The following is a 12,417-nucleotide window of genomic DNA, read 5'->3' as shown; positions in this document are numbered from 1 at the left end:
CCTGGGGGTTGGTGGTGGCTCATCTTCCCTGGCCCAGGCCCCAGTGGCCCAGACCTGGGGACCTGTGGGCGGCCCCCACGGCCCTGGCTGATCTGAACCCCTGACGATGGGGTCCGGGTGGGGCCCGGAGAACCAGTGCTTCAGCGAGCAAGCGCGCTCGCTCTCGGCAGCCCTCCCTGCTCCCTGCTCTTCGCTGGCCTTCCTGCTACCAGCTTGCTGAAGGGGCAAGCTCTTGGTTCAGCGGGAGGGCAGGGCAGGGCCCAGAAAGCGAACCGGGGTGGGGTTGGGGGCTCCATCCCCGCAGGGCCAGTCGGCACTCCCCAGCCCCCTCCACCTATGCCCTTCTCCCCACAGGGGCCCCCGGCCACTCTGGCTCCACGTCCATGAGCCCGTCGGCAGCCCTGCCCAGCGGGAAGCCCATGGAGAGCCACCCCAGCTACACGGACACCCCTGGGAGCGCCCCGCGGACTCTGGGTGCAGTGGGGACCCCCCTGACCGCCCTGGGCTCTCCGTATCGTGTCATCACGTCGGCCATGGGCCCGCCCTCTGGAGCGCTGGCTGCCCCTCCCGGGATCAACCTGGTGGCCCCGCCCAGCTCTCAGGTAGGTGCCCTCTGGGTGGGGTCAGCAGCCCCTTCCCTCCTGCAGAGGTCGGTGGACTCCTGTTCCTTGTGTCAGTGGATTCCCGGGGACAGGCAGGAAGAGGGAGAGTCAGGGGGAGGTTCTGAGACACGGTAACGTTTTGCAAAGGGACTCAGATCATCCAGAGGCCTGTTCGTCAGGCCCTCAAGCTTCACGTTCCCGGCGACCCTGCCCTGGGGCCCTGGACGAGCTCTGAGACCAGTGGCCAACGTCTGGGCTGTCACAGCAGTGACGGTGGTGCTGGCACGCCACACGAAAGCCAAACAGACGAGGGTCAGAGTTGCAGCAAACAGCTGCTCTTTCTCCATGAGCAAGTTAACAGGGTGGCCGGGGATGGGGACAGGGCCATGGGCGGGGAGTGGGCGAGCACTGGCCCCCACTGCTGCCTGTGGCCGCCACACTGCGGGCCCATGGAGCCAGCGCTGGCCAGTCAGCCCGTCTCAAAGCCCTGTGAGCGTGGCCATTGTTCCTGGACTGTCTGTCTGCACAGAGGGGTTAGGGTCGAGTGGTCAGCTCAAAGCCAGGTCCTGGCCAGCTGGGCTGTGCGCAGGGCCGAGGTCAAGTTCGGCCCTGGGAGCTGTATTCAGCCTGCCAAATGCTGTTGGGCCTCGGTGGCCTCAGGCTCCCAGAGTGTGTGGGCTGGGGCTCCGGAACCCCACGGCAGTGACACCTGGTCCAGGTAGCCGCCACACGCCCGACCCACCTGTAGACTGGAGACACGGCCTCAGGGGCGTGGCCTGGACACTGCAGCCCAGCCCATAGAGGCGAGGGAGTGGCGGAGCCCCCCTCTCCGCGGCACCACCTTCATCCTCAGGACACAGGCCTCCGAGACCCTCACTGGAGGAGCTGGGTGCTACGAGGAGCCCCTTTCCTGCACGGGGAAGGTCTTCCTGCCGCCCGCAGCCACCCCTCTGCCTTCCATGGGATCGTTTGGGCCTAAGGAGGCTCAGACATGGGGCCCCGGGCTCTGTGTGGCTGCTCCCCGGCCCAGTCTGCCCCGTAGGTTTCTCTCCCCACCTCCTGGAGCAGCTGGAGCCCGGAGCCTCCCTTCAGCCGGGCTGCTTCTGGTGGGAAGAGATGGCGGGACAGGGCTCGGGGACCGAAAGCTCTCAGGTGTGCACTCCGGGGCTGCCTGCGTCTCCTCTCCCACTGCTCCCAGTCCATCGCCTGCCCAGGCCCCAAGCCACAGGGAGGCCCCGAGAAGAGAGAGCCCACCCCCTGGCCCAGCCCCACCCCCTCCTCAAACCACAGGGACTCGGGGAGGACGGGGGCTGCCCCCAGGGCTGCCGCCAGGGCAGTGAGGTGGAGGAGGAGTGAGGACAGGCATCCAGGAACCGAATCTGTGAGGCCGGGAAGGCACAGCCCCGGCACCTGGCAGGTGTGATGGCTCGTGCGTCTCTCCTCCGGCCTCACTTTGCGCTGCTGCTCAAGGCGGAGGGTGGGGGGCCTCGGTCCTTCGCCCACTCCCTCCGGTGGCTGCCTGTAGGCTCCCAGCTTACACCCGCTGTCCTGAGTCTGGTAGCCACCCAGCGCTGTCACCGGGGCTGCCTTGTTCTCCACTTGCTCACAGCAGCCCCGCCCACCTCCTGCGCTCAGTGAATACTGGCTTAGTGGCTTGAAAAGCCACTACACCTAGAAGGAACCTCATCCGAGCTCTGACGTATTTTGTGTTTTATTGATCATCCCTCCCGTCCCGGCTTTGGTTCAGTGTGAAAATTATGGTCACCTGATTCAGTGGCAGGGACTCACAATTGACAGGGACTTCCCACAGACCCCCAGATCGTCACCAACCGCCTTCACGGGCCACTTAGATGCCCCGTGCCCCCTTCACTTGCGTTTTCTCATGCGTGTTATGGACGTCAGTGCCTGTGTCAAATCCTCGATGACACTGCGCAGTTTCGAGGGACAAGGGACAGGTCTTCCGGGCATTCTCCCCTGCTTCACAGAGCCTCAATAGTGGGCCTGCCCCCCCGGTCATGGAAATGCTGTAGGCAGGGTCCTGTTAACCGATCTTCTTGGAAGAGCACAGACCCCTTAGCAATAGCTCTCCCCTGGGGGACACAGGGTGGGTGACGGGGGGCTAATGCCGACAGGGGTGCAGTCGGGGTGCAGAGAAGGTTCATGGGCTCAGACCCTCACACTGCTGGCCCCCCAGCTCAGGCCGGACTCCTGACGGGCACCTGGAAGACAGAGGTGACCGTCGCCGGCTGCATGGATTTTTTAGTTTCTCAGGAAGATCAATCGTTTCTTCCAAAACGCGCTCTGGGGCGATCTGCCTGTTTCTTGTGCATTCGGGCACTTGGCTCCGCATCCTCGGTGGCCTGTTGAAATGCTTTGTCTTCTCTCCCGTTGCACCGGGGACTTCGGTTGACTGACCTCTGTGTCCAGCTGGCTCAGGTGTGCGTGCATGCCCATTGAGGGAACGAGTGGATGTGCACGTTTTCTCCACTCCTTTGGGGTCTGTCTCTTGCCCGAGGGCCGGGGCCCCTCCCCGAGCGAAGTCAGCCCCTGCTCCGACTGAACTGCAGGCTGTGGCCTCGTGCTGGGTGTGATGGTCTGTGGATTTCTAGCTCAGACAGGACGCGTGAGTCCAAGGAGCGTGAGTCCCCGGAGCCGGAGCAGAGAGGCGGGGTGCTGAGCTTGCCGGGCTGGGCCTGGGCTCCTGGCAGGGCTCAGATCTTCTGCGCCCCCTCGTCTGTCCCCCACCCAGTTCATATCGCGCCCATGCATTTCTGACACTCTCTGCTCGGAAACTGCTTCTCGAAGCGGACCTCATGTTTTTTATTGAAGTCACCCTTGTGACTTTTGACCTTGGCCTCAGCCTCAGGGGCTGGGGCTGCCTGCCCGGCTCTGGGTTTCATGGCCTTTTCCCTCTCTTGCAGCTCAACGTGGTGAACAGTGCCGGCCTTTCCGAAGACATCAAGCCCTTACCGGGGCTCCCCGGGATCGGAAACGTGAGCTACCCGTCCACCAGCCCCGGGTCTCTGGTGAAGCACATCTGTGCCATCTGTGGGGACAGGTCCTCAGGTGCGTGCAGAGGCCCCGCCCCCCGCCCGGTGAGGGCGGCCTGCCCAAGTTTACGCTGCCCTGCTGCTCCGATGCTTGGTTTCCGTTGACAGAACGAGGGCCGGTTAGAATGGGGGTCCCGCCTGTGAGTCCTGAGGAATGGAAAGCCTGACCTCGCGGTTGAGAACTGGGTTGGTGGGGAACGTCTTGGAAGCCCCTTGCTCAGGACTTGCTGAGTTGGGTGTGCGTCTGGGACAGAGACGCTGCTCTGATTGGCTGGTGGTCGAAAGCTTGAGTTTCATTAAAGAAAAGATGGTCTCTGAGTGGGTAACTCAGTGGGCAGGAGCGTCATCCCGAACACCGAAAGAGTCACAGGTTCGATTCCCAGTCAGGGCACATACCTAGGTTGTGGGTTCAATCCCCGGTTGAGGTGTGAATAGGCGACAACTGAGTGTTATTTCTCTCTCCCTTCTTCTCACTCTAAAATTAATAAAAACATGGCCTCCGGTGAGGATTTTAAAAAAACGATGGTTTTTATAATTCTGAAAATAATGTCCCAATTTATAGAAAATTTGGAAGAACTAGAAAAGTACAAAAGGAGGTAAAAAACGTCTTCTCTACTGTCCCCTAGAAAGACACACCCCGTGGTGTCCTGGCTCGCTGGTTTCTGTACTGTCTCAGGTTTCTAGCGTGTTTTCAGGGGCGGAAATAAATGTTCTCGCCAATTCCAGCTCCTTTGAACCTCCTCCCCTTTTGCCGGGCGCCCCTGGGCGTGAAGGACTCGGGCACGTGGGCTGGTGCCGGCGAAGGGTCGGGCCGTGGGTGCCTTTCTGCCCCGGGGACACGCGGGGTTCCCGGTGGGGGAGGGGGCGGCGGGGTGTCTTTGGAACCGGGAGGCGGAACCCGGACGCACGCGCGCCCTGAGCGCCCGGCCCCGCCCCCGCAGGCAAGCACTACGGCGTGTACAGCTGCGAGGGCTGCAAGGGCTTCTTCAAGCGGACCATCCGCAAGGACCTGCTGTACACGTGCCGCGACAGCAAGGGCTGCCTCATTGACAAGCGCCAGCGCAACCGCTGCCAGTACTGCCGCTACCAGAAGTGCCTGGTCATGGGCATGAAGCGCGAAGGTAGGCGCCGGCCCCTCCCCCATGCTCCGGGCCCACGCGGGGCCGGGCGGGGCCTGCGGGGTGGGCTCCGTGGGCAGCCGCTGGGAGGGGCCTTGGCAGACTGAGGTTTCTCTAGCGCCGTGGTTGGACGTGTCACCAGAGCAAAGGGGACAGTGGCAGCTTCCGCGTCCACCCGGGAGGAGGAGCCCCCAGTGGTCAGACTGCAAGTCCGAGAGCCCGGGGTTTCGGGGGCCTCGGGCTCCCCTGCACACCCCCCACGCAGGGACGGCAGACTGACCCCGGTGTGGCCGACGTCTCCCTCTGGGGAAGCTGGCTGATCCCACCACTTGGGCTCCGGGAGCGTGTCCGGCTGTGGATCCCCTGCGATGGGCGTGCGTGTGCTGTGGTCTCCGGACGGGCGGCCTTGGCGGTCCGCAGGCTTCGCCGTCCGTGTTCCACAGAGAGACGACTCTGGTGCCCTGGGACACGGTGACATCTTCCCGGGCCCGGGGGTCAGCTGCACTGCCGCAGGGCGAGGAAAACAGTCTGGAAGTGCTTTGTGCCCCTTGTAAGACGGAAAAGCCTCCCCACCAAACCCCACAGATCAGCCAAAGGGCAGCCAGTTAACCAGTGAACTCTGCGCCAGTTTCCTGGTGTCCACGGCGACGCTTCCTCCACAGGATCCCTGGGAGGGGGTCCTGCCTCTCAGGACCTGCTCCATCTGTCTGTCCGTCCATCTGTCCGTCCAGGGACTGCTCGGCCCTGTGGGGAGGGGGGCTCACTGATGGGGGACGAAGAAGAACCTGTGAGCCCCTGAGAGCAGAGGAGGCCGCCCCGGAGGAGAGTGAGGTTCCTGGAAGCTTAGTGTGTCCCAGGGGTGGCCCTTCAGGACCCGAGGGACCCCAACCTAACTGTGTGGCTGATGGGGACACGGACTCAGAGGCGTGTTTTCTGAGGTCTCACATGCGGGGACCAGCTTTTCATCGTCTGGGGCGGAGCCCACCACGGCCTCCTCCCCGTCCGGTTTGCAGCTGGGCCCTGCGGCCTCCCCGGCACCTACGGGACCCGAGCCTGCCGGCTCGTTGCACCACGGGCCCCTTTCCGGGAAATGCCGTCTTCCCAGGGACTCCCCTCCTCCTCTAATGTGCCTCACACACTGGGCGGGGGCAGCCCAGCACCCTTGGAATGGTCTGGAATTTCCGTTCTCCCCGCTCTGTCTGCTGTGCTCCGTCTGCCTTCACCGGCATCCCAGCGCCCACCATCGTTTGTCATCAAGATGGGCTCTGAAGACAGCTCCTTGCTTCCACCTCTGCCTTCCCACGTCGCTTCGTGACGGAGCGGCCAGAGAGAGGCGTCGAGCAAGAGGGTCAGGCCCACCCTCCTCCCCCCAGACCCTCGGGGGCCCTCCTTCCAGTGCCCCTCCGGAGTGGAACCTGTGAGGGGGAGAGAGCTGGCGGTGCCGTCCTCTCCTCCCCAGGACGGGGCGGGCGCTGTGTAGCCTCCCCGCCGTCACGGCCGGTGCACCCGATGGATGACGCCGTCCGTCGGCAAGAGTGAGACTCTGAGACAGCGGGGACATCATCCCCCCGGGACAGAGGAGAGACGTTTCCGGTCGACTTGAAGAAATGTCGCTCTCGTTACTAAGATTGCGCGAAAGCAGCGGCTTTCCTCCTTTCCCACCTCACGGCACCTCATGTAAACTAGTTACTAAAATTCCGCAGCCCACCCAATAGATATATATATATTTGCCAATCTGACTAAGAAAATAGGTGTAATTCTGATCCATTCACACTGGATTTGTGCCCTGGCTCTGGGACTGTGTGGATGGAGACCCTCGCTCTCTGGGTGATGGAGAGTAACACAGAGCTGCTGTCCTCACAACAGGGGGGACATCGGGGTCCACCCGATGTCCTGGATGGCGCCGGGGGCTGCGCTGGGCCTGGGTGGGAATGTTCAGTGTGGGGAGGCTGAGGTCGTCGCAGCCCCCAGGTGGGCCCATGCTCCCTCCCCACTGCTAAATCAGCTGGGGGCCACGGTGTCATGTGGCGGACTTTCCTCTGTCTCTTCACTTATGATTCCCCCACGTGGCCCCGGAAAGCAGCCCCAACAAGACGGAGCAGGTGACATGTGTCTGGGCGGCTGCACAGGGGGCGGAGCAAATGGGACGCAAATGCTGAGGATGACACGTGGGACCTGATGGGGCCTGGAGGTTAAGGCAGGGCGCCTGCCCCTGAAGCCCCGCCTGCTCGCAGTTCACTGGAGGGGGCAGCTGGAGGCCCAGGGGGGGCAAGGGTTCAGGAGAGAGGGCCTCGTGGAAAGAGGGGGGGAATCGGAGGAGCTTAAAGCCTCGGATGCGCACCCCTCAGGGTTGTGGGTGTTAGGAGCTGGGGAGGGTGTGCACCCGGCCCCCACAGTCCCACACGGGCGTAAAAGCCAAAGCCCTGTGCTCTCTGCGTCCCTGTCCGCACCACGACACGCCCGATTCATCACCGAGGTGACACGCATGTCACACACGAGGAGGCTGGGTGGGTTGTCTGCTCCCCGCCGCTGTCCTGTACGGTGCCATCTGTGTGTCCCCCCGTCTGCCAGCGGTGCAGGAGGAAAGGCAGCGGGGCCGGGAGCGGGCGGAGAGCGAGGCCGAGGGGGCCGGCGGGGGCCACGAGGACATGCCCGTGGAGCGCATCCTGGACGCCGAGCTCGCTGTGGAGCCAAAGACGGAAGCCTACGGCGACGGGAGCGTGGAGAACTCGGTAGGTGGTCTGGACCGCCGCCCAGCTCGCCACCTCCCGCGCACGGCTGGAGCGGGGAGCCAGAGTCCCAGAATGTGCCCCCCGCGCTTTGTCCCTCTCCAGACCAGCGACCCCGTCACTAACATCTGCCACGCCGCCGACAAGCAGCTGTTCACCCTGGTCGAGTGGGCCAAGCGCATCCCGCACTTCTCGGACCTCACCTTGGAAGACCAGGTCATTCTGCTCCGGGCAGGTAAAGGCTGTCGGGGTTCGGTTCTTCTGGGGGGGCACGCCCTGGGGCTGCCATTTTGAAATGCCCCCTGCAGCCCGAAAACGAGCAAGTCCAAGGGGCCGTGGTCGGTGCAAGCTGTGTTGTGGGCCGTGCTGCCCACGAGGTGACTCCCTAGGCTGTTCACTTCTGTGTTGCTTGTGGGCCCTTAAATTTGGATGCCCCCCAAAAGACACTTTCATCCCCCCGTGCAGCATCTCTTGTTGACAGAGGGGTGAGACTCCTTTTCCAGGTGGATTTTACTGCGGCTTCACGGTCTGCATTTAACTTTCAGACAGTTTGGTGCTTGGGACTGAGGCCCCTCCGAAGCCTCGTTGCTGTCATGAAATCGGAAAAGAGGGCTGTTCCCATTTCACGGGCAAGGCAGAAGGGGCCGAGAGCCTTAGCTCAGGCTTGTTCCTGGTGCTGCCCAGGGCCCCTCTCGACCGTGAGACTCTGTTGGCTCCTGTTTCTGGGACGTGGTGCAGGTGACATGTGTCCCATCTCCCCTTTGTCACCGAGCCGGTCGCTCTCTCATCCCTAGAAGTGCCGGGTGTTGGCCCAGAACGCCACACTGAGCCAGGCGCCTCGACACAGCACCGCAGACGTTAAACCAGGTTGTCAGGTCCCCGGGGGCGAAGACGGCAAGGCCTGCTCCCTCCCTCCCTCCGTGTGGCATGGACATGGTGACTCGTACCTGCCCTGTGCTCAATCCCTATTTATTGATGGGCGGGGACATAGAGTGCTCGTCCTGGAGCCACCGTCTGGGCTGCACTGGAGAGACTTGGGGGGGCACCAGAGCCCCCACAGGGGCCCCAGGCTCACCCCCTGTCTCTGCGCTCATCAGCGGACACCCAGAACTAGCCTTCAGCCTCCCTGGACTCGTGACCGTGCCTTTGCTCCGTGGGGATGGTGACACGGGCCGGACGATGGTCAGGTGAAGCGAGACTGTGGCCGGGTCCCCTCAAGGCCCCTTCTGGTCCCCGCAGGGTGGAACGAGCTCCTGATCGCCTCCTTCTCCCACCGCTCCGTGTCCGTGCAGGACGGCATCCTGCTGGCCACCGGCCTGCACGTGCACCGCAGCAGCGCCCACAGCGCCGGCGTGGGCTCCATCTTCGACAGGTGTCTCTGCTGCTCCCGGCATGCGCACACGCGCATGTGTGTGCATGCATGCGTGCACCACGCACACACGCTCCATGCATGTGGCATGCATGCACAATTATGCACATGCATGTGTGCCATAGGGTGCATGTGTGTGCATGTGTGTATGTGTGAGGACCAGCCCCCAGAGGCCACTGCCCCCTCACCCCCCTCCAGGTTCTCTTGGACTTGGCTCATGGTCATTCCTGCCTTTTCATGGCCACGTGTTGTTTCCGTGTCTGTCTCTCCGATGACGTGATGACACCCTTGAGGTTCGGGGCTGCGGCTCACCCCTCTCTGAGCCCCCGTGCCTGGCACACCAGTCAGAAGCGGGGTGGGCGCCTAAGTGCTGGTCGTGCTCACTCCCTGGGCCGTCCGGCCTGGGCTTCTCACCGCCTGTCCCTGCTTCCTGTGCAGGGTCCTGACTGAGCTGGTCTCCAAAATGAAAGACATGCAGATGGACAAGTCGGAGCTGGGCTGCCTGCGGGCCATCGTGCTGTTTAACCCAGGTGACGGCGCGGTCCTCAGCCCCCCGCTCGGCGGCTCCAGCCTGCCGACACCCTCTGGTCCTCCGGCTCAGCCGACACAGAGGACACAGGGCCGGGACACTGTTTTGGGGTGGGGGCAGAGGGTCAGCTCTGCATGGCTGCCCCTCCCAGTGCCATCTCCAAAAGTCTTGAGTGTGCCTGGGAGTTTGGGAGCCACTGGGGAGACCAGTGGCCTCCGGTAGGACGGAGGGGGGTCAAAGGTGGCCAGATTCTGCATGGACTTTTAGGCAAACCCCGGGGGTTTTGCCGATGGATGAGACGTAGGTCTGTCCATGTGGAAGAAAGACAGGCGGCAAATGTTGATCTGACTCTCGGGGCTTTTGTGTCGTTTCCTGAAAGGCTGGGAAACGCCTTCGGAGGTCTCGTTTCTGGAGGCAGGGCCGTAAGGGTTGCATAGGCACCAGGACTCTGAGTTTGGACGTCACCGTCTGAGCTGGCCGGGAGACTTCTGGGACTAGTTAGTCCGGGAGTCCATGGTCCCTGCAAGCCTAGAGCTCAGAGGACAGGGCCCCAGATGTGCGGGCAGGGCTCGGTGCCCGGTGTGAGTGAGCCCCAACCCCTGGGCCTGGGGCAAGACTGGTGGGAAGCGGGTGGAGGGCCGGACGGGAAGATTCAGAAAGGACCAGAGAAGGGGCGGTGAGGGAGGCAGGGATGGGACCGGCCAGTGGGTCCTGCAGGCCAGTGAGGACCTCCCCAGCGGGGGTGGGCGGCTTCGCCCGCTGTGCGGTGGTTGGGAGATGAGCTCTGTGAACCACGAAGCCACCTGGGCACCTGCTTCACCCCTGAAGCAGGCGAGACAAAACTCTCCTCCTGGGAACCAGCAGCAGGAGTTTGGGGGTTGGTGGGGTGCAAGGGCGGTGTGTCTTGCAGCTGCTCCCCAGCCAGCCTGAGCCTGGGAACTCCGGGCCCGGGGGGCGGCGGTCGGCGTGGGTGGGGGCAGCCTCTGTGGATGGCCGCCCCAGAGGTGAAATCAGCCGTCTTTTCCAGATGCCAAGGGTCTGTCCAACCCCTCCGAGGTGGAGGCGCTCCGGGAGAAGGTCTACGCCACCCTGGAGGCCTACACCAAACAGAAGTACCCAGAGCAGCCAGGCAGGTGAGGCGGCTGCCACTGTCCTCACCACCCCTCATGGGTGGCAGGGGCCGGGGGCACTGTCCCGATCGCTTCCAGGTGGGACATAATGTCCATGACAAGCTGAAAGCCACCGAGGCCTTGTGTCAGGGAAAGCGGGGGTCTCGCGTCTCCGGTCCCTCACGCAGGGTGGTGTCCTCTCTCCCTCCCCGAGCCCTTTGAGGACCGGACACTGAAAAACACAGAGTGACCGTTTTCAGCGACACTGCAGAATTTCCCAGGGTGGGTGGCCCTGGTGGCTCCGAGCTCCTTTCCAATGGCTGTCATTTGAAAAACTTTGGAACGTACCTGTGTTCCCTTGAAGGGGCTGCCTGGCCTCCGGCAGAGCCTGGGAGCTCAGCGAGGGTGGGCAGAGGCTGAGCCCCTGGGGTCCCTGGGGTGTGGACACCAGGTGACCACCCTGAGGCTGAGTGGCCAAGACAAGCACGTGGTGGGCGGGGCGAGGCCGCTTCTGGGTGGTAGCGTGCTGCCACCCTGTGGGCACTCCTCAGAATGCATGTCACGGCCGAGCTCCGCTCTGGCCGACTCAGGAGGGTGCAGCCGGGTCCCCACACCCACAGCAGGCCTCTCCAAAGCCCACCGCCCCTCTGCTCCCACCCGTGAGCGAGCGAGGACAGCGGCAGTCGCGTCCCAGGGCTGTGACTGCGAGTGAGTTCCCCTCTCAGCTCCAAAACCCCAGCAGACAGCAGAGAGCCACAGCACCGCGTTCTCAGCATTTCACAAAGAACGAAACTGACATTGGTAGAGGGAAAAATATTCTCACAGTTAGTCTGACTCTGCGCTTCCTTCACCAAATTCCATAAAACCCTCTCACGGTGGAGCCTCGCCCGGGGGCTCCCTTCCTGCCCCTTCACCCGCTGCCCCTCCGCTGCTGGGCACAGAGGGCAGACGCACCCAGAGGCTGAGAGCCGAGTTGGGGAGGCTGCGTCGGCCTGGGTGTGACCTTCCGTGTCTCCACGTAGAGAAGCGACCCCTACCTGTCCAGCTGGGGCCGCTCTGTGTTTCTCATACCGCCACGTCCCCTGGTGGCGTGAGGGTAGGAAGAGGCGTGTTTTCAGGGGGTGTCAAAATTCCCAGGTCAACCTGTGTCATCGGAAGCTTCCCCAGAGTTCGCAGGGCTGACCGCCGCCTTTAGGGAGACAGCTCCAGCCCGTGTCCGACACTCCCGGGGGTCAGATTTCCTGGCCCCCTCGTCCCCTTCCAGGCTCCCTCCTCCACACAGAAGGTCCAGAGAGTGGACCCCACCCCGGTCACTGCCCTCTGCCCTGGCGGCCACCCGTGTCCGCCCGTGTCCTGACCCCCTGCCCCGGGCGCCCCCCCAACAGGTTCGCCAAGCTGCTGCTGCGCCTGCCGGCCCTGCGCTCCATCGGCCTCAAGTGCCTGGAGCATCTGTTCTTCTTCAAGCTCATTGGGGACACGCCCATCGACACCTTCCTCATGGAGATGCTGGAGGCCCCGCTCCAGGTCACCTGAGCCCCGGGGCAGGTGTGTGTGGCCCCGCCCTGCCACGGTCCTCCTCGTCCCACGGCCCCTCCCTGTCCACACGGTGTGACGCTCCTAATAAAGACTCCTTCCCACGCCCTGGGCTTTCCTGAGTGGGGTTCCGTGTGGGCGCTAGAGGCCACCCTTCCGCACTGGCTATGGGGCCGGGGAACTTTCTGGAAGTGCTTGGGAAAACTAACCCGGCCTCTGTACATGTAACAGGTTTAAATTACTTTTCCCTTGCCGAGGGAGCAAAGGGATGAATAATAAAATAATATGCCTGCTCTCGGCAGCACCGGAGCCAGTACATCAGAGGGGGGCAGGGCAGGTGGTGGGGGGTGGGGTGCGGACCGGGGCTGGGGTCCTCAG

At 63.3% G+C, this 12,417-nt stretch overlaps 1 protein-coding gene across 4 annotated transcripts in view; it reads left to right on the top strand.

Annotated features, from left to right (window-relative positions):
• Positions 1-12,151, top strand: part of RXRG (retinoid X receptor gamma) — a 112,097-nt gene extending 99,946 nt beyond the window's left edge. For 3 of the 4 annotated variants that reach the window (XM_037035315.1, XM_037035313.1, XM_037035312.1), the window contains exons 2-9: positions 355-602; positions 3,524-3,668; positions 4,594-4,773; positions 7,342-7,734; positions 8,739-8,871; positions 9,307-9,398; positions 10,425-10,530; positions 11,892-12,151. In XM_037035315.1, coding sequence (XP_036891210.1) covers positions 384-602; positions 3,524-3,668; positions 4,594-4,773; positions 7,342-7,734; positions 8,739-8,871; positions 9,307-9,398; positions 10,425-10,530; positions 11,892-12,039 — 1,416 coding nt within the window. In that variant the 5' untranslated portion in view covers positions 355-383 and the 3' untranslated portion in view covers positions 12,040-12,151. The remainder of the gene's footprint in view (positions 1-354; positions 603-3,523; positions 3,669-4,593; positions 4,774-7,341; positions 7,735-8,738; positions 8,872-9,306; positions 9,399-10,424; positions 10,531-11,891) is intronic. The other variant, XM_037035316.1, reaches the window with a different exon arrangement.
• The last annotated feature ends 266 nt before the right edge of the window (positions 12,152-12,417 follow it).

This window comes from Sturnira hondurensis, unplaced genomic scaffold, assembly GCF_014824575.4.
Source record: "Sturnira hondurensis isolate 20B ecotype Veracruz unplaced genomic scaffold, ASM1482457v3 Scaffold0022215, whole genome shotgun sequence".
Taxonomy (NCBI): Eukaryota; Metazoa; Chordata; class Mammalia; order Chiroptera; family Phyllostomidae; genus Sturnira; species Sturnira hondurensis.
This window is presented reverse-complemented; position numbering and strand designations above follow the sequence as displayed.